Raw genomic sequence first — 23919 nt, 5'->3', positions numbered from 1 at the left:
TTCAAGAAGCTACAACTCCTCAAGCAAGGAACAAAGAGTGTTGAAGAATACTACAAGGAAATGGAGATTGTCATGATTCGAGCCAATGTCACAGAAGATGATGAGCAAACAATGGCACGATTCTTGAATGGACTCAATCATCCCATCAAGAAGATCGCCAACTTCCAACCCTACTCCAACCTCATTGAGCTCGTGCATCAAGCTACAAAGGCGGAACGTCAAGTGCAAGATGACTTCAAGTACGCCAAGTACTCATCCAAGACCTACGGCTTCTCCAACAACCATTCTTCAACGACTCCTCCAACATCTACATAAACCAAGCCTTCTACAAGCAACGACGACAAGTCAAGCTACAAGAAAACTTCGGCAAGTTCAGGTCGTCTTCCTCCTACCACAAGCAACTTCAAGTCGCGTGCTTCATCATCTACTCCAACCGATGAGACCGTCAAGACAAGCTCCTTCAAGTGTTTCACTTGCGGCGGCCGAGGCCACAAGTCCTATGAATGCACAAACAAGCGCACCATGATCCTCAACGATGATGGCACATATGACTCAATGAGCGATGAGGAGATGGAAGCTCTTGAGCAAGTGGCCATGCACCGGCGCATGAACGAGGATGAATATGATCAAGTCTTTTGTGATGAGGACTCGAGCCCCGCTCTTGTTGTCTCCAAGGTCTTGACTCTTCAACATCAACAAGACGAAGACCAACGATGCCACATCTTCCACACTAAGGCCGGCATCAATGGAAGGTCCGTCAAGGTCATCATCGATGGAGGTAGTTGCCACAACTTGGCAAGTGAAGAACTATGCTCCAAGCTTCAATTGGTCAAGAGGAAACACCCTCACGCCTACAAGGTTCAATGGCTAAGTGACTCCGGCACTATATGAGTTGAACATACGGTCCAAGTCTCCTTCAAAATAGGTGCATATGAGGACACTTTGGAGTGTGATGTGGTCCCAATGACCGTTTGCCACCTCCTTCTTGGTCGACCATGGCAATTCGACCGTGGTGTCTTCCACAACGGGCGTACCAACCACTATAGCTTCAAGATGAAAGGGAAGGAATATGTGCTACGACCTATGTCTCCTAGTAAAGTGATAGCCGACAAGCAAACCACCAATCATGGAGAGAAGAGTGAGAAAATGACCCACCCAAAAGTGAGTGAGAGCCACAAGCCAAACTTGAGCGCCTCTTCGCCTAGAGAGAAAAACCTCATCCTATTTGCCACCAAAAGTGAGATGAGAGAAGTGGGTGAGAACCCATCGAGTGTGATGCACTTTGTCCTTGTGTGCAAGGATGGAGAGCCAACAACTAACAACTCTCATGAGCTACCTTTAGTGTTTCAATCTCTTTTGCAGGAATTCCAAGATGTTTTCCTCGATGAGCTACCTCTGGGTCTACCTCCACTACGAGGCATTGAGCATCGAATCGACCTCATCCCCAGAGCGCCACTTCCAAACAAAGCTCCATATCGAGTCAATCCCGAAGAAACCAAGGAGATTCAACGGCAAGTACAACAACTCATCGACACCGGTCATGTACGTGAAAGCTTAAGCCCTTGTGCCGTTCCCATTATACTTGTGCCTAAACCCGATGGAAGTTTCCGCTTGTGTTCCGATTGTAGACCCATAAATGCTATTACCGTTCGATATAGGCATCCCATTCCTCGCTTAGATGATATGCTTGATGAACTTAGTGGAGCCAACTTTTTCTCAAAATTTGATCTTAAAAGTGGCTATTATCAAATTCGCATACAAGAGGGTGATGAATGGAAAACCGCTTTCAAAACCAAATGTGGCTTATATGAGTGGTTAGTCATGCCTATGGGTTTGTCGGAAGCACCCAGTACTTTCGTGCGTCTTATGCATCATGTGCTTCGACCTTATATTGGAGTCTTTGTTGTGGTTTACTTTGATGATATTCTTGTGTTTAGCAAAACCATGAAAGAGCACATTAATCATGTTAAATCTGTGTTGCAAACCCTTCGCAAGGAACGCCTTTATGCAAACTTGAAAAAATGCGCGTTTGGTGTTGACAAAGTGGTTTTCTTGGGTTTTGTTGTCTCTTCCAAGGGTGTCCATGTTGATGAATCCAAAATTAAGGCAATTAAAAATTGGCCCCAACCCACCAATTTGCAACAAGTGCGTAGTTTTCTTGGTCTAGCAGGATTTTATCGACGCTTTGTGAAAGACTTTAGCACAATTGTCGCTCCTTTACATGCTTTCAGTAAGAAGAATGCTCCTTTTGTTTGGGGATCTTTGCAATCCACCGCTTTTGATGAGCTAAAGTCCTTGCTTAGTCATGCTCCGATTCTCGCTTTGCCCAACTTTGAGAAAACTTTTGAGGTTCATTGTGATGCAAGTGGTACCGGAATCGGCGGAGTTTTGATGCAAGAAAAATGAGCCATTGCATATTTTAGTGAAAAACTCTCCGGTGCTCAACTTAAATATCCCATCTATGAAAAAGAATTATATGCTTTAGTGCGTGTGCTACATGTTTGGGAACATTACCTTAGACCTCATGAGTTTGTCATCCATACCGATCATGAAACACTTAAGTACTTAAAAGGTCAAACTAAGTTGAACAAGCGTCATGCCAAATGGAGTGAATTTATTGAATCTTTCCCATATGTGATCAAGTACATTAAGGGTAAAGAAAATGTTATGGCGGATGCGCTTTCACGCATATGCACGCTTGTCACTAAACTTGAGTTGAATGTTATTGGTTTTGAGCACATCAAAGACTTGTACGCTAATGATCCATCTTTTGCTATTCCTTATGCTAAGTGTTTGATGCATACTTCTTGGGAACAATATTATATCAAGGATGCATATCTTATGAGAGCTAACAAACTATGCATTCCCGAGTCTTCTCTTCGTTTGCTCCTTTTGCAAGAGGCTCATGGAGGCAGACTCATGGGACACTTTGGACGTGACAAGACTTTCTCCACGCTCTCCAAGGACTACTATTGGCCCAAGATGTTCCGTGGCGTCTCACGCTTCACCAACCGGTGCTCTACATGTCGCAAAGCTAAGTCTAAAGCTCAATCCCATGGTCTTTACACGCCCCTTCCTATTCCTTATCAACCTTGGGAAGACATTAGCATGGATTTTATACTTGGTTTGCCTATAACTCAAAGTGGAAAGGATTTCGTGTTTGTTGTTGTGGATAGATTTTCTAAGATGGCACATTTCATCCCTTGCAACAAGATAAACGATGCTTCACACATTGCAAATCTCTTTTGTAGGGAAATCTTGCGTCTCCATCGAGTCCCAAAGACAATCCTCTCCGACCGCGACGTCAAGTTCTTGAGTTACTTTTGGAAGACACTATGCGCCAAACTTGGAATCAAGCTATTGTTCTCTTCGACATACCATCCTCAAACCGACGGCCAAACGGAGGTGACGAACCGTACACTCTCCACTCTACTTCGCGTGTTGATCAAGAAGAACATCAAGGAGTGGGAGGCATGTCTACCCATCACCGAGTACGCCTACAACCGTGCAAGACATTCAACTACCGGCAAGTCCCCTTTCGAGGCCGTCTACGACTTCAACCCGTTATCCCCATTGGACATTCTACCTCTTCCTCTACAAGAGCGCACAAACATCGACGCAAGTGCTCGTGCAAGCTACATCAAGAAGATGCATGAAGATCCAAGTCACACGATAGAGCGACAAGTACAACGACTAGCAACCAAGCTCAACGTCAACAAGCAACCCATGGTCTTCGACATTGGTGATCTAGTGTGGCTACACCTTCGCAAGGACCGCTTCCCCAACGAACGCAAGTCCAAGCTTCTCCCTCGAACCGATGGACCTTTCAAGGTGCTAGCACGCTACAACGACAACGCCTACAAGATCGACCTACCACGAGGCAAGTACAATGTGAGCAACATCTTCAACGTCAAGGACCTCACGCCATACCACGGAGATGAAGCTTTTGATCCGAGGTCGGATCTCTCCCAAGGGGGGGGGGATGATGCGGAGCATCCCTCACTCATCCCCATGGACGCATCTACATCTCCCTCAACACCACTTGGACCCATGACACGAGCTCGAGCTAAGGCTATTGAAGATAAGGTGAACTCGCTCCTCTCCGAAATCCCTCTTCCTACTCACGAGACATGGCTACTACCTCAGATGGAAACTCTGTGTGTGATCAGGTGCAACGCTGAAGAAGAAGCAACATGCGTCAACTCTCTAGACAGCCCGGAACTTCCGGCCAAAGCCCGGAACTTCCGGCCCCCGGAACGTCCGGCCCACCCGGAGCTTCCGGCCTCCTTCGACATCGACCAACCCGGGCATGCCAACTCTCTGCTTAGCCCGGAACCTGCCCGGAACCTGGCCCGGACCTTCCGGCCACCGGAACTTTCGGCCTGCCCGGACCCTCCGGCTCCCGGACGCCAGCCTAGCTTCAGCCACGCCAACTTTCGGCTTAGGCCGGACCTTGCCCGGAACCTCCGGCGCCCGGAACTTCCGTCCTAGCTCGGAACTTTCGGCCCTGCCTGCGCGCAGCCACTTGGGCCGAAGCCCGTGTACCCTTCCGCCCCGTAAACTATTTATACTCCCTCATCCCGTACGTTTCAGGGTTAGCATTGGTTTAGCTCATATTTGTGTGAGAGCCTTGCTCATCCACTTGGTTACTTCTCCTCGGAGCTCACGACCTCTTCGGAGAAGACCCCCCAAGCGGATTCAAGACCCCTTTCTAGGGAAGACCCCAAGACCTCCTCACGGAGAAGATCGGTTCCTTTGTATCCTTACCTTTGTTGACTTTGGATCTCATGTATCTCTTTGTGTTCGGTGATCTAGCATTCGTGTGATTGATTCCATGTCGGTTTAGTGATTTTCTCTCGTTTTCCCCGTGTTACCCCTTTGTGCTTCCGCGTGATCTTCGTGATTCCCCGTAGGATCCACTCCAAACGTGAAAGATCGTCCACCTAGGGTTTCGCCCTACATCAATATATCTCCTGGAACAAACAAAGATAACTCATCGTTTTACCTGAAAAGTGATAAATGCCACTGTAAGGTAGAATCTGGAGAATTATGCAAGAAAGGAAGAAAAATGCATGCGCGAGAAATCATTATCTAACAAATAGTCCTTTGCATGGCAATGTTTGCGCTTTCTTTCTTCATTATGGAATCACTAGAACAAAAATCTTTGTTTAATAGGGACATCCATGCATCTCTGTGCCTAAAAAATAATAATCTGCAAACCATGAAGGATAACCTCACGATAAATTAGTAAGATAGTAGGGCGGTCTTATGTACAACTCAATATCAATCAAATGGCATGAGGAAGCTACGTACATAAGGAAGAGGAACTCCAAATTTCAACCAATTGTATGAGCGAAAAAATACATGCAGGAAGCAAAATAAACAGCCCAGGGACGTAATTGGGAGATATAAGGGATACCGGCTCATGGGCAAGGTCATCGACGCCATCGAAGGAAAGGAGATGAGCGCCGGCGGATGGTGATGTACGTTCCCTAGTCCATGGGGCAGGTGCAGTACAACTGAAGGCCCGACGCTGCTAGCTTCCGGCCAGAGCAGTGGATCGCCGGCGACGGTGCGCAACGCCATGGGTCGCTGTTCAAGGAGGGGCTGCGAATCTACCTGGGCAAAGTTTCAGCGTACCTGCATGTGAAGATGGTGCTAGCGTGCACGTTCTTCAGGTTCTAGCTTGTGGAGGGTCACACCGTCAAGTATGGAACCATGGACATCTCTCTACGCACCCCCCCATGGTCCGCATCTCCAGATTGCCTGATTGTGAAGAATTAAGATACTCAGCCGTAGAAGGTAAAGACTAAAGAGAGTCATGGAAAATCGATAGATGGTGAAATTAACTAGGGAATCCCTGTCTACAAAGACATTAGATCAGATGAGTAGTTACGAGGCATCATAGCAGGAGAGAGAGGGAGAGAGAGAGAGGGAGAGAGAGAGAGGGAGAGAGAGGGAGAGAGAGAGAGAGAGAGAGGGAGAGAGAGAGATGGGGATCATAATACTGAGCCGAATCTCTTGGACACCATTAGTGCTCCAAGGACGAACGAACTCCGGCGTTTCATCCCCATATGACGGCGGTGAGGAGGGGCCCTATGGCGGCTGGCGAGTGGGCAGTGGCTTCACATGGAGGAAGTTGGAGATGCGAAGGGGTGGAGAGGAGTGGCCATGGTGTTGCAACGGCGATAGTGGAGCAAGAATATGGCTGGGGTCAGAGTGGATGGGGAATGGAGAGGAGATGCAGTGCGGGGATGTTGAGGAAACTGATGGTGGATGAAGAGACAGAAGATAATCAGATGCGGAGAGGAGAGGTCGGGCGTTAAAAACCTGAAGTCTAGGAAAAAAAATCAGATCATGCACTTGTAAAAGGACGCTGATGTGGCATAATGCTGAGTTGGATAGGCTGCATGTCAAGAGAAATAGATAGTGGGGATGAACTATTTAGGTATTATAGATAAGCAAAAGAGTGAGTGACATGACTACGTAAATAGAAAAATATGGAATCAAAATAGACACGCCCGCACGCTGATCTGGCGCGTCCATAAACGTTTGAGGGGCCAAATTTGTTTTTTTGACTTTAGGTGCCTAAACACGGTACTCCTTCTTGATCCAAAATAAATGTGGCAGCTTTTGAGTTTGCTTCAAATATTCGTTCGTTGGTTCATTGTCCACCTAAAATACCATTTTTATATTTGTTGGATGCCTTATAAGAAACCCTAAGGCTGGTTGTAATGGGTGGTATCATAGACTAGTATCATGCATATGATACTAGTCTATGATACCACCTCCGTAATGCATGGTATCATAAGGGTAGTATCATAAACAACAATATTTATTGTTGTGTGGGGTCTATGGTGGTATTTGAGCGCTGTAGCTTATTTGTGGCATTGTCTCAGTGCAAATTAGGCTTGTTGGTACACGCATGCATAAAGGCATGATGATTTTTTTAATAGATCCATACATAAAGCACCAATATAAAACATCAAAATATATGAAAATATATGAACATAATCTATCGTAATCGCGACCCAAACTTTTTCCAATATACTCGACCAAGTCATCCTTTAGTTTTTTGTGTGTCGGGCGATGACGGATGCTAGCATCTCTTTCTAGTACGTCAGCAAATGCTGGCATGGCATCATGATTAAAGACCGATGGAAAAACTATCAATGTGTCTGCTTCTAAATTCAGATCAATAATATTGGCCGCCTCTTCTTTTTCATCCTCGACTATCATGTTGTGCATGATGATGCAAGCCGTCATAACATTCTTGATATCGCCCCGAGCATATAAACGAGCGGGGTGACGTAAAATAGACCATCGACTTTGCAACACACCAAATGCACGTTCCACATCCTTCCTAACCCCTTCTTGGTGCTTGGCAAACAACTTGTGCTTTTCTATCTGGGCCATCGGTGTTGACTTGATTAATGCGGCCCATTCAGGATATATCCCATCAACAAGGTAATAACCATGTTGATATTCCTTCTCATTAACATGATAGTTCACCTGAGGTGCATGCCCACCCAATTGTTCAATGAACAATGTCGATTGATTAAGCACGTTGATATCATTGTTGCATCCCAGAACACCAAAGAAGCCATGCCATATCCAAAGATCATGCGAAGCAACTGCTTCTAGAATAAGAGTAGGAACGCCTTTATCTCCACGAGTGAATTGACCCTTCCACGCAATGGGACATTTCTCCCAGCATCAATGCATACAATCAAGGCTTCCTAACATTCCAGGAAAACCACGACTCTCACCAACATCAAGTAAACGTTGCACATCTTCGGTGTTGGGTCTTCGCATATACTCATCACCAAATATAGAAATAACGCCTTCTGAGAACAACTTCAAGCAGTCGAGGGCAGTCTTCTCACCAATCTTGAGGTACTCATCTAGAGCGTCCGCGGGGGTACCATATGCCAATTGTCGAATAGCCGCCGTACATTTCTGCAACGGAGTGAGCCCTTCACGACCAACAACATCTCTCCTTAATGTGAAATACGGAGACCACTGACCTAGTGCATGGACGATACGCCCGAAGAGGGGTCTTCTCATTCGAAATCTTCTACGGAATATTTTGGCGTTGTAGAGAGGATTCTCGCAGAAGTAATCACTAACTAACCACTCATTAGCTTCTTCACGCTGCCTATTCATATAGGTCCTCGGACCACTCCGGCTAAGAGGTCTTGCTTCAAGAGCTTGTTTCACTTCCATTGCGATTTCCTTGGCGAACGAGTGTAAGATGTCTTGTTGGGCAAGGTAATCATCGAGTGTGTACAGGGTGGTAGGATCTATGGTGTTTCCTTCATCAGCATCATCCGCTTGATGGGACATCTTGTGAATGAGGAAGAGAAAGAAGAGATACACTAGGCTGTTAGTATGGGTCGTACATATAGTGCAGGCTTGGGAATACATAGAGCCAACATTAAACTATGAGCACACAAACCATCAGGTTCACACCAACATTAATCATGAGCATATAAAGCATCAGGTTCACACGACAAGTAACTGATAAGTTCCATGAACTGAACCATCACCAAAAGTAACTGATTAGTAATAAGTTAAAAATGCCAAAAGTACAAGCAGCAGAACCGATTCATCACAAGTAGCTGAATGGGCATCTTCGTTCATCAAAAAGTAGCAGCATGGTCATCTTCCAGCCGTTTGCCATTAGAAATTGTTGGTATTCTTTTCCCCTTGATCACCTAATCAAAAGAAACGGGAAAAACAAACCAGTTTATCAAAATTATGTGCAACTATTAATTTGCACCAATGTCACACTCACATGTACTAGGGGACAGTGTCAACCAAGAAAATTACCTGAATCTGCAAATAATGTGGTCTGCATATTCTTCAGGGTAATAACTCGCTGAGCCTTTTCAAAATCATCCATCTTAGACGTGTCAGCTAACAGCAGATTGGTATAAGAATCCATCAGTTTTGCCCTGCTATTGATCTTTGCAGTTTCAAGTTGTCGATTTGAAAGAAGCAACTGGCTCTCTATCACCTTCTGGCGATCCTCCGCGGACTGATTGCTAACCTCAATGAACTTATCTAATCTTTCTCCAAGTTCCTGAGAGACACCTGACTTGCCTTTGCTTGTACGTTCAACCTTAGATGTATCACGACCAGGTGGGCGTTCCTCTCCCTCCAAATCGACTGCATTTGTTGCAAGATTGGTCCCTGCAGATGTACTCTTCTCTTCATTCCCTTTCATTTTATTGTAACACGATAGCCATTTCCCTTCAGCCTTGAGTTTTGCCCAGAGTGTCAAATGTTGGAAAGGATGGCCGTTGTTGGCTTCATACTTCTCCAAGGCCAATTTCTCCAGGTCTTCAGGCTTGTAACCACTATGATACACACTAGTTACAGCAACCCACACACCATGGAAAAGACTGAGCCTTTTCTTAGTCCTTTGCCACTCTTGCTTCAGGTGATTGGGGTCTCTCTTTCGATTGTTTGGTGTGGTACTATTGTATAGAGCAGCAATATCATCCCAGAACTTTTCACCCTTCTTTCCATTTCCGTCGATAGGATCAGTTGAACACTCCAGCCAAGTGCTTGCCTACATAGTGAACATTTAACTTAGTTTGTCTAACAAGCAAGAAGAATAAAGAAAACAATATTGAGCAAATGATTGTGGTTACCAATCTTTCATACTCCTCGGGTGTATAGGACATACGCTGCACAGTCCTTTCGCCCACTACATCATCACCAATATTGATGATATTTCTTTTCCTTTTGGAAGAAGACGAAGCCACTTTGACACCAGTAGATGGAACTTTTTTCTCTTTAGATTGCGGCGGCGATGGTGGCATTGATAAGGAATCCGATGAAGTAGCACCAACAAAGTGCAAATTCTCCAAACTTTGGTATCCTTGTTCAGGATGGGACATTGCCTGTGGTGGAATATTGTAAGTACTGTGCATCAGCGAGAATTGACCAAAACTTAAAAGTGCTTCAGGTGGAGGTGTATACAATGGCCTCCTGTAACAAATATTCCAGTTTTACTTCAGAACACATAGGCAACAAATTGATTTTCAATGAAGAACGAACCTACTAGATATAAGCTTGAGTTTAGTTACAAATTGAAAGGAGCAGACTTAATTAAATCTGAGAATTTTGCATCCAGGTTTCTTTAAGGCCTACAACACTTAGGCCTTGTTTGGATACGTAGGATTAGCCGAACTAATTTTACGTAGACTCGTCTAACCGCCTAACAGACTAAAACCTTGTTTGGAACCTCCAACAAATACGTGGATAAGGAGAACTCTGTTTCCACAAAGCCAGGAAACTCCGTCTTATGAAAAACGACTAATACTTGTTTTTCTGAAAACAGGATTACAGAAAACTCGACGTAACAAACTTTTTTGTCCCGCTCCTTCCTCAACAAACTCATTAGCTCCAATTATACCTTGCCAATTCCACCTTGCTGCCGCCAAAGTAGAAATCGAAGAACTGGGACACAAATGCGGATCCAAACAACTTTGGAAAAACTTACATTTCAGGCCGTCAAGATGAGCAGCGCCTTGTGCGCCGCTGCCATGTACTTGCCAGGCGGCCGGATGTGCAGATTCTCCTTGGGTATGATATGGGGATGCTGATGAGGGCGAAGGCGCCGAGGATGGCCAGAGCATCCACCAGAGGAGCTTGTGCTTGAGCTTGACGACAACGCAGCCGAGTTGGACGTACAAGTCCTTCTTCTTGGCATCCGGCAGACCAACTAGAAAATGCTAGAGAGCCTCTACAGGAGCCGACGATGGGCGATGGACGCAGTAACCAAGGGGTCGAGGGAAAGCGGCCACCGATGACCGCGTGCGCCCTGTCGTTGATGATGGAGTGCAGGCGAGTTGTCGCATCTGTAAGATGGGGATCTGCAAGATGGGGATGGAGGAGGAGTAACTGGACAGAGGAACGGCGACCGCCAGGAAGTGCTGGTGGTGGCAGGAGGCAAACGGCGGCGACGAATCAGAGATCCGGAGGCTGCCGTCCGGTTAAATTTTGGGGAAAGTGGCAACCCGCTTTGGGAAGACGATGAGCTCACTGGAGAGAAAAGAAAACATTTTTTCCCTTGGTCAATCGGTCTCCAAACAATGAAATAGATAAACCGGTTTCACGCTTTCCTGACCCAAACAAAGTTTTCTTTAAACCGATTGTGTAGAGAAAAACTAGTAATACCCGTTTAGCAAAAAATCAGCTTTAAACTTGTTTTCCTAAAACCCAGCGCTAAAACTTTCTATCCAAACAACCACTTAAGAACTGAATCTAAAACTGAAGAAATTGAATACCAGAGCATACTCGTCTAACCACGTTACTGCCACAATATGTCTAATCTGCTGCTACTTCACGACAGTGAAGAATAGAAAAACAGAATACTTATCCCACCAACAGAACAAATAGATCATACCAGTGAATAGGCGAGGTGTTGGGGACGGAAGAACTGCTCACGGCTCCAGGATAGTAGTATGGAGGCGACCCCATCGCTAATGGAGGTGCTGGCGGCATCTGCTTACTGCTGTTCTTGCGGCCCGCCATGGATGAGAAGTTCCTCGCGAAGAAGAGCAGAACGGAGGCGGGTCGCGGAGGTGCTCGTGCCGGTGGTCGGCACCGGCGTTGGGGGCGAGCCGCCGCCGGTGGAGGGGTGGATTGGGGGCGAGCCGCCGCCAGTGGAGGGAGTGGATTGGGGCGAGCTACCGCCGAGGGCTCGGTACACAGAAGCCCCACAGACGCACATGATCGACCGAATTAATTATTTCCTCGATTGAAACGCTATGATACAGTATCAGTGTATGATACCCATCCTTCTTTTTCCTTATTTAATCAAATGCCACATCATCAAAAATGCCTAGTTGGCATATATGATATCGGCTATGGTACTAGCCTTACGACCAGCGTAAGAAATACCCCAGCCCCCACCCCAAAAAAACGACGACAGCCAGGACGCGGCGATCTCGGAGAAGGCGTCCCTTCCCCGCCCCAAATCCGCCACCGCCCTACCGTCGGAGGTTTCTGGATCTCGGATGGCGTCAGCGAAGTCGTCACGGTCGAGGCCGGCCGGCCACTCGGGGGTGTTCCCGGTGGGCGCGGCGGCGACGGGGGTTGGTGGTGGTGGAGGCGGCGGTGGCGGCGGCGACGGCGGGGTGCAGCTCGCCGACAAGCTCAAGATCTTCAAGACCGACAACTTCGACCCCGACGCCTACGTGCAGTCCAAGTGCCAGACCATGAACGAGAAGGTGAGCGAGCTGTCTCTGATCTGTCGCCAGGGTTAGGCATGCGCTTGGCCCGTCTCCGTATGTGTTTGCCAAGTCTGGATCGCGGATGGTGTGATTTGGGTGGTGGGAGAGAGTTTGCGGCGTTCTGTTTCCAGGACGAGCCTGTGATCGTGGTTCGTATGGAGGTACGGGAAATGCGATTTGGGGCCTCGATCGGTGTTCACATTTAGGTCAATTCATTACGGGGGTATTGGCACTATCAACTTCTCCTTTATTGTGTCTGCATTATTGGGTCATGCTATGTACATGGAAAATTCTGGCTGTGGGGATGTGAGTGTGAGAAGATTGTGGTTGCAATGTACTCCCTCGGTAAAGAATATAAGAACGATTAGATCACTACTTTAGTGGAATTGTTCCGACGATAGGTGTGAATGCTTTACTTTAGCTGGAGGTTAAACTTGATTCCTTGGTGATATAAAAATGACGCTGTTTTAGCTGTATTATATATCGGAACTGAAAACTAGGCATGCTCTGAACAACTGAAAAGTAATTTTGCAACATGGCGTGCATGCATTATTAGAAGGATTTGGAAATGCTTGGAGTTCAGGTTTGAACATGCTGCCATCCTGGTTAATGCAATTATACTGCGTGTATTGCTTGTGTTTTTCTACCAGGATAACGAGATTCATAACCACTTCATTGAAGTATCTAAATATGTCGTATTGCATTATAATGTAGGCTGCTGGTGCTGTTTTTGTTTTCACAAAAATACTGCATTCTCACCTCGGTTAGAATACTCACTTCGCGTCCATACTTCAATTGTTCTCGTTTAACAGCTGAAACTTCTGCATTTGCTTGCAAATTTGCACAACCATTTCACGGGAATATTTTGCAAGTCCTTAATTATCTATTTTCATTATCTTTTGAGCTTGTTACAGTTATATTCCTTAGGCTTGACTTCCTTCAACATTATTGAAACTGTACCAGAGCTATAAGTACGTGTTAAAATACACAACAAAAATAGCTCACCAAATCAACTTCATTACAGGAAATAAGACATTTGTGCTCCTATCTGCAAGATCTAAAGAAGGCTTCAGCTGAAGAAATGCGCAGAAGTGTTTATGCAAATTATGCTGCATTCATCAGGTCTGGCTGTAGCCCCATGAGTGCAGTCTCATTTGGTGCCTTTATCCATTGTCACCTTTGTGCTAGAAATGAACCCCACTAATCATGATGAGTTGATGACACATTACAGGAGTGGTATAGTTTATTTATTGTTGCCAATAAAGTTTTCTACTCTCGTTAAATTTTGTATTACACATCATGGTATTTTCTAATTACTGATGCCAATGTTTCCACCCACGCTGTCATGTGCTGCATCAGTACCACAGGAAGAACCACTTAAGGCATTTTGGTCCTTCAATAATCAATATAACGCCACTGATATCTTTATATCAAACTTCCTGCATTAATAAAAATTGCTTATGTGGAAGCATTTTCTTATTTTAGTTTTACCGTCTCAGGTTAGGTTGCATTAATAAAAATTGCTTATGCGGAAACATTTGCCTATTTTAGTTTTACCGTCGCAGATTCTTCGTTATGAGAAATTTCATTAAACCTTTTGGGATGGCTATGATATGCAAATAACATTTAGGTAAAAAACTTCCGAACTTGTTAGTTGAGTAGTAAGTGGATGGTTGGAAAATTGTTTGATAAACACGTAGCATATAATTACACAATCATACTTAATATAGCCAGTTAGTTCCTCTTTTTTTACATATGCATCCTTCGTGTTTGAAAAATAAATGCCGTAGAGTGCTGGCTATCATGTATTTCGTTTTGTTTCTGCCCTCATCAGAAAAGTCCATTCTCTAGCAGTCAAGAGTTCCACTACATGTGTCTTTATGTAGCGGTATCCTTTCTGTTATTATGAACTTATATTACATGAGTATAATCATTTTCTTCATGGTGCATAGTTGATGTGCAAAGCGTCTAATTTGTGGCATGTGAAACCATAATTTGCATGCATGACTTTGTTTTTAAATAATTACTTCCATTTATTTCTGTTCTTCCTGTTACTACATTATTTCCTCACCAATATTTGATAACTGATCTCCTGGCCATCAGAACATCGAAGGAGATATCCGACCTTGAAGGCGAGCTCTTGTCAATTAGAAATTTACTCAATACACAGGCGGCTTTAATCCATGGTCTGTCTGAAGGAGTTCAGATAGATTCCCTGACTTCGGGTACTGAAGGTTCTACAGAAGAGGACATATCCAATGTTGAAGGCCAGGAGCCTTCAGAAATACAGAAATGGTCTGCAGATTTCCCTGACATGCTTGATGTTTTGCTAGCTGAGAGAAGAGTGGATGAAGCGCTAGATGCACTAGATGAAGCGGAGCGAGTTGCTGCAGACCGGACACAAACTCTAACTACAGCTGAAATTTCGGCTTTGAGAAGTGCGGTCTCTGATAATCGTCAAAAGCTGGCAGACCAGCTTGCTGAAGCTGCCTGTCAGTCTTCTACTCGTGGCATTGAGCTCCGTGCTGCCGCTTCTGCTCTCAAAAGGCTTGGTGATGGCCCTCGAGCGCACAGTCTATTACTCAATGCACATAATCAAAGGCTTCAATGTAATTTGCAGACTATACATCCGTCAAGCACCTCATATGGTGGGGCATACACTGCTGCACTTGCTCAACAAGTTTTTTCAGTTGTAGCTCAGGCACTCAGTGATTCTGTGGAAGTTTTTGGCGATGAGTCATGTTATGCATCTGAGCTGGTTACATGGGCTACACAGCAGGTCTTGTCCTTTGCACTCCTGGTAAAGAGGCATGTGTTGTCTTCTTGTGCAGCCGCTGGAGGCTTGAGAGCAGCTGCAGAATGTGTTCAAATATCAATTGGCCATTGTTCCTTGCTGGAAGCTCGTGGTCTATCTGTTTCTGCTGTCCTCCTGAAGCAGTTCAAGCCCAGTCTTGAGCAAGCATTAGATGCTAACTTGAGGAGAATCGAAGAGAGTACTGCTGCACTTGCTGCAGCTGATAACTGGACACTCACTTATCCCCCAAATGGTATTCGCCCATTAGCTAGATCTTCTGTTTCTAATTTGGCACTTCAACCAAAGCTCTCAAGCAGTGCACATCGTTTCAATTCTATGGTTCAGGTAACGATTGATCCATTTTGTTTGAGCAAAATGAATGAATCTTTCCTTCTTGCTGTTTTCATCAAAATGGTAGTGGCCTATCCATCTTGGCATGCTTTGTACTACACAACAAATAGCCACAACCCCTTTTTGTGTGTGTGTGGGAGTTGCAACCTCAGTTAACATTTGTCTTGAGCGATTGAACTTCTGTTTGCACAAAGATGTACTCCCTCCGTCCCAAAATAAGTGTACAACTTTGTACAAAGTTGTACTAGAGTTGAGACACTTATTTTGGGACGGAGGGAGTAGTTCTCAACTAGGATTTGGCTAGTAGTCACTATATGGGTATCTCAACTACAAGGTCTTCAACCTAGTCGAGTCGAGTCCCCACCAACTTAGGTGACTAGTCACGAGAGCAGAGCAGGGGTTGAAATAGAGAAGAGAAGAGCAGGAGATACCATTCGAGGGTAGGGGATGAGTGGGGAAACAGGAGGGAGTACCGAGTATTGGCCAGGAGAGGTGTCGTTATGTAGGGAAGGCGGAGATCTGAGTTTGTGGCTTGTCTTGGAGCTGGTGGCAGTAGCTGTGGATTGTCTTGGCAGCAGATTAGGAGGTGCAGCAGAAGGTCTCTGGAGGATCACCGTAGGCAAGTTGTTGAACGTAGTCGGTTGGCCTGACAAGCTAGGTGATTACTTACCAACTAGCCATAGGCTTGAAAAACTGCTCGACTAGCCTACGAAATAGCGACCCTGTCAAGTGCATTTATTTATTTTTGTTTGCTTTAAGTGAAGTATTGTGTTTCCATAGTACATCGATACCAAAGTTGGTGTTTCATGGGTCATATAAATTAAAATTTAGTAATGTGGCCTTTGAAGTTCAAAGACATGGGAATATTTAATTGTTTATCCTTTTTTCCTTCCTTATATTCTTTAGACTAGCTACAACACATTATATTAATACAGTAGGATTGCAATCATTCAGGCGGTTGAAAAGATCAAAGAGCTTCCCAACGAAATTCAAATCTTACGATGTCTTGCAGAAACTGGAAGCATATAATCATCAACTACAGTAATACTAAAGTCCCAGCCTGCGAGAGCTAGAATTGTTTAATACTAGTTGGCTTCCCTGGTATATTGGTTAGTCATGCTTAAACATCATCCCATATGCATATAAGAGATCTTGTGATACATACTGCTTCCATTGCACTCGGTTCCTTTGATAACGGTGACTATCTTGTATCATTGTCCTTTCAAGTATTGTGTATGACTATATGCAGTATGTGTTGATAATACCTGGAAATTTCAGGACTACTTTGAGGATGTCACACCACTCCTTAGCTTGCAGTTAGGGGGTTCGACAATGGATGGGATTGCAAAAAATTTCAGCTTGTACGTCAATCTGCTCATAAGTGCATTACCTGGATCAATGGATGACGAAGCTAACATAGATGGTTTAGGCAATAAGATTATCAGAATGGCAGAGACTGAGGAACAGCAGTTGGCTTTATTAGCCAATGCATCTTTACTTGCTGAGGAATTGCTACCTAGAGCAGCTATGAAGCTGTCATCTATAAACCAGTCCAGCATGGATGATTTGCGTAAAAGAGGACCAGATAAGCAAAACCGTGTGCCTGAGCTACGAGAATGGAAAAGGAAATTACAACGCATGGTGGACAGGTTGAGAGATAGTTTCTGCAGGCAGCATGCTCTTGAACTAATATTTACAGATGAAGGTGATACCCATCTCAGTGCAGAAATGTATATTTGTATGGATAATACTGTTGAAGAGCCAGAGTGGGTCCCATCTCCAATTTTCCAGGTATTTACAAGCTGCAACTATTTAGTGTCTCTTGAGAACTTAAACCCAAGTGCATATGCCATTTGTGTCATTTATGTTGATCCCTGAACCTTACCTTTGTTTGGCAATTCCTTTACACCCCATTTGAATGACTGTATTTGGGCCTTGTAATGGATTTGGTATTCCAAAAATACAGATTCAGCTGTTTGGGTTGTAACTGGAAACAACAGTCTGAAATCTTTTCGATACAGGCGCTGAATCTCTCGTATGGAAAGAGCCCTCCCACGATACAGAGGCTAGCCCCTCTGATTTCGCTGGAATCAGTCTCCCCCGCAAAAGAAAACGATTCACTACTATCTATTCCCTCGCCCGCACGACCCTCACCCATGTGAGAGGAAACAGAAGCAGCGCCCAGGGAATTTACGACGGCGCCCAGGTAGCTTTTGTCGCCGGCCGTCCTCGTCCTCCCGTACTCCGGCAGATCCGTCCGCCCCGACGGCCCTCCTCTTCACCTGCGGTAGCCCCCCTCGCCGGCCCTCCTCCTCCTCCCCCTTCTCTGCCCGTGGCCGCCATGGCCTTGGCCCAGCCGTCCGTCGCCACTCCTCCTCCTCGGCCAGTCCTTCTCTTCTGCCCGAGCTCCGGCATCCCTCCCGTGCTCTGACGCCCCTCCTCCTCTGCCTTGCCTGCGCCCCATCTCCTCTGCCTCTAAGCCGCCAGATCCACTCTGACCCTCCTCTTCCCCTTCACTGCCTCTACTCCTCTTTGTTGGCCATGCAAGCTCTCATTCCCTACCTCTCATCCTCTTCCCAGCAAGAAATTAGTTTTTTTCTCTCTTCTTTTTTGTAATTTTCTATGCAAATTTTGCTAATCCTAGTTATCTGTGGAACTATGGAGTACCTATTTAAACTATACATGTTCTGCTTTGTTGCTGTAAACTATTTTTATTTGTTTTTGCGTCAATATTATATGGTGTTTTTATGGATTTCTAGGATATTTCATGAAAAAATTTGTTATACAATCATCCAATTAGTCACACATTATATAACTTCTGGTTTGATGTATATACTAATGTTGCTATGCAATTCCATAGTTCTACATCCAAACATGATTCCGTATTGAAACCTGAGTAGGATTCTGTGAGCCAATTCAACTGACACCCAAACGACCGAATTCGTATTCATGTCCATTACAGTTTCCTAGCTGAATTGGAATTGAAACCAATTCAATACGGAGGTGTCAAATACAGACATCTAAACACAGCATTAGCTTTTAGGGATAACAGTGCCTCAGGCAGTCAATGATACGTTGAAATAATTGTTATCTCATTGTTTGTGCAGTTGGTCATGTTAGTTCTTTATATGTATTTTTGGTTTATCATTCTATCATGAATTGGTGATTATAAAACTGGTGGACAGTTATAACTAAAATTAACTGACTACATGGAATGGATGATCCAGGGGTTGCAAGTGACTAGAGTAAATGAAACATATAGACAAATTTGAAAAAAAGGCACCTTTATTGTGATTTTCCAAGCACATTGTTATAAATCGTGTCAATATGTTAGCTTTCATCATCTTAGTCCTTTGTATTCAATGTACTCTCGTACAGTTTAGAATGCAGCAACTTGTCAAACATAATTATCTTTCTTTGCATGGAGCAAGCTTGTTCCAAAACAATATGGTCTAATCTTATGTGTTGTTCATTGCAGGAACTGTATGCAAAGCTAAATAGGATGGCAGGCGTTGCTGCAGATATGTTTGTTGGTAGAGAAAGATTTGCTACTTTGCTAATGATGCGGCTCACTGAGACAGTTATCCTTTGGCTCTCGGAGGATCAGGCCTTCTGGGAAGAGATCGAGCAGGGACCAAAGCCTTTGGGCCCCCTTGGTCTTCAGCAGGTAAATTCATTACTTATTTATTTTCTTTTTAGGTGCAACTCTTGTTTCACTATTTTTTTTCCTTTGTTTGCAGTTCTACCTGGATATGCAATTTGTCATCATCTTCGGACAAGGTCGATTTTTGTCTAGACATGTGCATCAAGTCATATTGGATATCATTGATAGAGCAATGGGTGCCTTTTCTGCTACTGGAATGAATCCTGATAGGTACTATGCTTGACTTCTATTTGTACTTCTATTGGTTCAGAACTGAGTATTCTGGATCTGCTAATTTGAGCCAAAAAGCATAATTATCAACTGCAGTTACTTAGGATCGTTGTTGATGCACGCAAATATGTTATCCAAATACTAACTGAAGAGAAATATTTAAGCTATGTCATGTCTACTTAGTTTGCTTGGACAGCCAAGCAAATTTTCCTAGCAAAGCTGCTGGCTGCTAAGATTCTCTAAACAGTAATACGTCTGGCATAAAGTTAGTTACACTATAGAATCTCTTGTGCCACCACCACTGCTGCCTCCTCAAATTATTTAGAAATATTCAAAGAATATGATAGCTCCATGTTTGGTTGAGGGATATGTTATGGTGGCAATGTCCTTTGGAATCACAGGGCTTTATCTCCAGTGAACCTAGCTGTTTGATTCATTCCTTCTCTTATTGGGGACCTCCATGCAATCAAGGAGCTGTGTTGCATCGTGGCATGTTCTTTATACATCAGTTTATATGTCTGTATCCTAATTGACCTGAGATCCCCATGGCAACAATACTTTATCCTACGGGTGCATACGGTGGAGCAACAGCTCCATGGAGCTAAACATCCACTCTCAGTAAGTTATGTCTAGACAGTTATCTATGTGTTTAGGTGTTGGTAATGGGTATAATTTGGAGGATCGTTTTATGAAAATAGCTGTTTGATGTATTCTCTTTCCTATTTACTACTACTAGTATAACGCCCGTGCGTTGCCACGGGCTCTTCAAAATTTATAATCAGTATCTTTCATTTATCATCCCCTCATATTGGGTGATTATGGGGTGCTCTAATTAGAAACACAACAATCAAATATTAGGAAATTTCACCGAACGAACAACAACGAATAATACGATATCTATCAAACGAATAAAATGAGGTCATATTTTTGGTCCGTCATGCACTTCTGTTGAAAAGTGCCTATCCCTTTTAGAATCAACCCACTGTTTGCTTGCACGCAAAAAAAATACATCTCTAAAGTGGGGAACCGATTGGTGCCAAAAAGAACTCAAACTCCTATCCAATCTCGACTTCGTGCTCTTCCACTTCCATTGATAAAGATGGGACGTCAAGGGTTTCATCATGATGACCTCGAGCAGCCGCCGACATCCCTCCCCACATCTACCCCTACCCCCTGCTGCCGCTTGCACTGTCCTTGCTCCTCGAGGGAGCTAGGGACACAATGTTCTCTAGGATGGGCATGACCAGATCCACGAGGAGGCCACATTCTTCCATGGGAACCCAACCAAGCACACCACCCTCCGCAACCATCCAATCCCAGCCTAACAAAGTCAAGACCCGCCATCGATCCACAAATCAGGCTCGCCGCATCCAGGTTCACTGCAAGTCTGCGACGAGTCTGTAGTCGACATCTTGACTTTGGCTATCCCCACGGAAGAATCATCGGATCCTGCTTTTACCATCACTTCGTCTCTTCCCAAGGCAGCGACACCACCCAGCCAATCACCACCACCGCTTGCGGCTTGCCTACATAAAATCATATGAGAAATCCCCACGGCGGTGCTGTAAGATCACCTTGGCGACCTCGACAGTGACCGACTGGTCTAAGATCTAAGCTAGCCGCTCTTTGTAGAAACCAATAGAAATAGGCATGTGACTCAGATTTGTTCTTTGGTGTGCATGCGTTTCTTGCTGCCCACCAGCTCTTTGGTGTGCATCCATTTTTTTCGGCCGAAAATCAAAACACAGCCTTGCAGTAGGCGATCGCGCTCGCGACGGCCTCCTCCCTTGCCCGGGCGGTGCCGTCCTCGCCGGCGGCGACCCTCCCGTCCGGCTTCGTCGCCCGGCCCTTCCGTCTCCCGCGCCCGTCTGGCCGCTCGTCCGCAGCACCGGCGCGCTGCAGATTTCTGGCGAACCTGCGCAGGCACCGCCTTAGCGCGTGGCCCTTCCGTGCGGCCGTGTCACCGCCCTCCCTCACCGGTGAGTGCGCGCTGTTCGACGAGCTGCTTCGGGCGCCGAGCAAGGAGGAGGAGGTGGACGACCTCGACGCCGGGGAGGAGCCCGGGTCGGAGGCCACCTTAGCGTCGCCAGGGCCGAACGCCGGCGACGAGGAGCTGCCCTGCTCAACGCTCGAAGCGCCGTCCGTGGTCGCTGCCGTCGCCACGGCCGGCGCCATCGCCGCCCACACGGCGCACGGGAACATCCACGCCATGACGACCTGGAAGAAATGCATGGTGATCAGGAGCACTGGGGTTTGCTTGCAGGCCCTTGTGCACGTAGTACGTCCTTGTATATATATACACGTCGCGATTGCGATCGCTTTCGCCTCCGACTCCGGCGGTGGTTGCAGGAGGGGGCACGGCGGCGTCTGTGGGCGCGTGATTTTCGAAATCCGAGATGCCACAGCGAGATTGCCAAAATCCTGTGGCTAATCTATGGAATACTCCGGCGGTTCCTTCCATATACGGAGGGAGTACTAATTACTGCACGGTTTAATTACTCGATCGCTGATTTATCGGATGAGCTAGTAATGCGGACGGATCGCTGATTTATTACCATATTCGATATTTCCCGAGTTATGGCCTTACCATACCTGGATTGATAGCCTTTGGGGTAATTTAAATTTATTACCATATAATTACCATATTCAAAATTTCCTGAGTTATGACCTTACCTTACCTGGATTGATTTATTACTATACGTGGATTAATTATGATTTATTACTATATGATTTATTACTATACGTGGATAGCCTTACCATACCTGGTGGTAATTTAAATTTATTACCATATTCGATATTTCCCGAGTTATGGCCTTACCATATCTGGATTGATAGCCTTTGGGGTAATTTAAATTTATTACCATATAATTGCCATATTCAAAATTTCCTGAGTTATGACCTTACCATACCTGGATTGATTTATTACTATACGTGGATTAATTATGATTGATTACCATAAATACGTTGGGTATTGCCGGAGAAAAGAGAAAAACCGGTGGGAGGGGCTGGTGGGAGGTGGGACGAAGAAAAACCGGTTGAAAATAAACCGGTTGAAAGTGGGGGGGACTATTCAACCAATTCGTCCATTAGGAGTAGAGATCTCTGTTGCTGAATGTAAGACGTTTTGGCAGTTTAAATTGAACTGCCGAAATGCCTTATATTTAGGAACAGAGGGTGTTTAACATGAATGAAAAATGTAGCCATCTGTCGATTATAATCTTAGCTATGTACCTGAATAGCTAGAAAGACATTTCCTGGATTCTCAGATTGCAGTAATACTCTGAAAATACCTTCTGCTCCAATTCGTCATGGTGACCAGCCTGTTATTTGAATCGCAGTTAAACAGTTTGCCTCAGGATGGTTTACTAACTCCCCGTATTGAGAGAACTTGCATTCTTCCAATTCTTCTTTTCTTCATTTAGTTCTGTTCAAAAAGAGATACCTAAAAATACTTTAATTGCTACATGCAAGAAATAGGCCAATACGGCAGCTTTTTTTGTTCAATTTCTCGTGGAGTAAAAAAAACACCCCTTAGGGGAATTTGATGTACTCCCTCCGTCCCAAAATTCTTGTCTTAGATTTGTCTAAATACGGATGTATCAAGTCACATTTTAGTATTAGATACATACGTATCTAGACAAATTTAAGACAAGAATTTTGGGACAGAAGGAGTATATACCAAAACTTTCTAAAATACTACTCCCTCCGTTCCAAAATAAGTGACTCAACTTTGTACTTTGTATTAAAGCTAGTACAAAGTTGAGTCACTTATTTTGGGATGGAGGGAGTATTACTCATCCAAGGAGGCCCTTGGTTGTTTCTCTACAAAGTTGCTCGTTGCTTTTTCCGTTGACTTCTAAATTGAAATCAGTATGCTTGCTTTTGTGCAGTGTCCTTCCTGGCGACGATTGGTTCATGGATGTCGCTCAAGAGGTTGTCGGCATGATCAGTGGAAGGGGTAGGACTGCCAATGGGGACAGGGAGATTAACAGTCCAACTGCCTCTGTTTCAGCACACTCTATGTCATCGTTCAGATCCCATGGCAGCTCTTAGTTTGCAGGCTAGTCTTTTTGCAGGCAGGTCATTATTCATTGTATAATAAGTACGTAATATAGTACATTCTCTCCTTTCATATTCCTCTGATCTTATTTTTTGGGTTTCTGTTTTCCTTATTTGTTCTGCATCTGCTGTGCTAGCATAGATTGATAATTGTTTGACCTAGGAAACAAAATCCTTTGCAATTGTTTCACGGCGCTGAGTCCTGCGAGCCTTGTGTCTTTGCCTCTTTGTTGGACCGCCGACCGCCGGCGCGGCGCGAACACGGTGGTCTCTGACCAGGACCAGAAACCAATTCGAATTTGGGTTGCATGACCAGTATATGACATTGAGTTTTGTATCACCGGATCATTCCTTCATCAGGATTTGTGTAGAGTGAATAAGTCATGGGCGAGTCACCCCTTGTCATTTTTCTGACTCTAAAGCCAGACGTCGATCTCTTAAGCAAGTGCCACTTTACCATGATTTACCATGACTAGCAAAAATGCCCGTGCGTTGCAATGGGAGAAAACAATCACACTACATAGCCTAATAAGCATGGCTAAACCACGTGGTCAACATCGAGGAAGTCCACCTGGGGAAAGCCGTCCTGGCAT

The 23919-nt window shown here is 45.0% G+C and overlaps 2 protein-coding genes and 1 pseudogene across 3 annotated transcripts; 1 reads left to right on the top strand and 2 right to left on the bottom strand.

Moving 5' to 3' along the window:
- Positions 1–6350: 6350 nt before the first annotated feature.
- LOC119360880 lies at positions 6351–8067 on the bottom strand (annotated as a pseudogene).
- A 483-nt stretch (positions 8068–8550) lies between these two features.
- On the bottom strand, positions 8551–9912 carry LOC119367714. The gene is made up of 3 exons (XM_037633152.1): positions 9660–9912; positions 8833–9577; positions 8551–8717 (listed from the first exon to the last, which is right to left on the bottom strand). Exons 1-3 carry the CDS (start codon positions 9906–9908, stop codon positions 8683–8685), a joined length of 1029 nt encoding a protein of 342 aa, XP_037489049.1. The 5' UTR covers positions 9909–9912; the 3' UTR covers positions 8551–8682.
- Positions 9913–11913: 2001 nt separating this feature from the next.
- LOC119363722 (exocyst complex component EXO84B-like) lies at positions 11914–23666 on the top strand. 2 transcript variants are annotated; one of them, XR_005174331.1, is made up of 8 exons: positions 11914–12245; positions 13273–13370; positions 14352–15387; positions 16672–17184; positions 18872–19060; positions 19134–19267; positions 19669–19885; positions 23158–23294. XR_005174331.1 is itself a non-coding variant. In XM_037629091.1 (7 exons), exons 1-7 carry the CDS (start codon positions 12033–12035, stop codon positions 23318–23320), a joined length of 2346 nt encoding a protein of 781 aa, XP_037484988.1. In that variant the 5' UTR covers positions 11914–12032; the 3' UTR covers positions 23321–23666. The 2 variants fall into 2 exon arrangements, 1 of the variants encoding a protein (XP_037484988.1); XM_037629091.1 differs by lacking the exon at positions 19669–19885 and having other exon boundaries at positions 23158–23666.
- Positions 23667–23919: the final 253 nt, after the last annotated feature.

This window comes from Triticum dicoccoides, chromosome 2B (genome assembly GCF_002162155.2).
Source record: "Triticum dicoccoides isolate Atlit2015 ecotype Zavitan chromosome 2B, WEW_v2.0, whole genome shotgun sequence".
Taxonomy (NCBI): Eukaryota; Viridiplantae; Streptophyta; class Magnoliopsida; order Poales; family Poaceae; genus Triticum; species Triticum dicoccoides.
The sequence above is the reverse complement of the archived record's forward strand: the minus strand, read 5'-3'. Positions and strand labels throughout refer to the sequence as shown.

Bases quoted from the DNA above. Each gene is read 5' to 3' on its own strand.
- LOC119363722 (XM_037629091.1), top strand. From the start codon at position 12,033: ATGGCGTCAGCGAAGTCGTCACGGTCGAGGCCGGCCGGCCACTCGGGG. The intron at 12,246-13,272 runs GTGAGCGAGCTG...ACTTCATTACAG, and splicing joins GCCAGACCATGAACGAGAAG to GAAATAAGACATTTGTGCTC. The intron at 15,388-16,671 runs GTAACGATTGAT...TGGAAATTTCAG, and splicing joins GTTTCAATTCTATGGTTCAG to GACTACTTTGAGGATGTCAC.
- LOC119367714 (XM_037633152.1), bottom strand. From the start codon at position 9,908: ATGTCCCATCCTGAACAAGGATACCAAAGTTTGGAGAATTTGCACTTT. The intron at 9,578-9,659 runs GTAACCACAATC...TTCACTATGTAG, and splicing joins CCGAGGAGTATGAAAGATTG to GCAAGCACTTGGCTGGAGTG. The intron at 8,718-8,832 runs GTAATTTTCTTG...TCTTTTGATTAG, and splicing joins CACATTATTTGCAGATTCAG to GTGATCAAGGGGAAAAGAAT.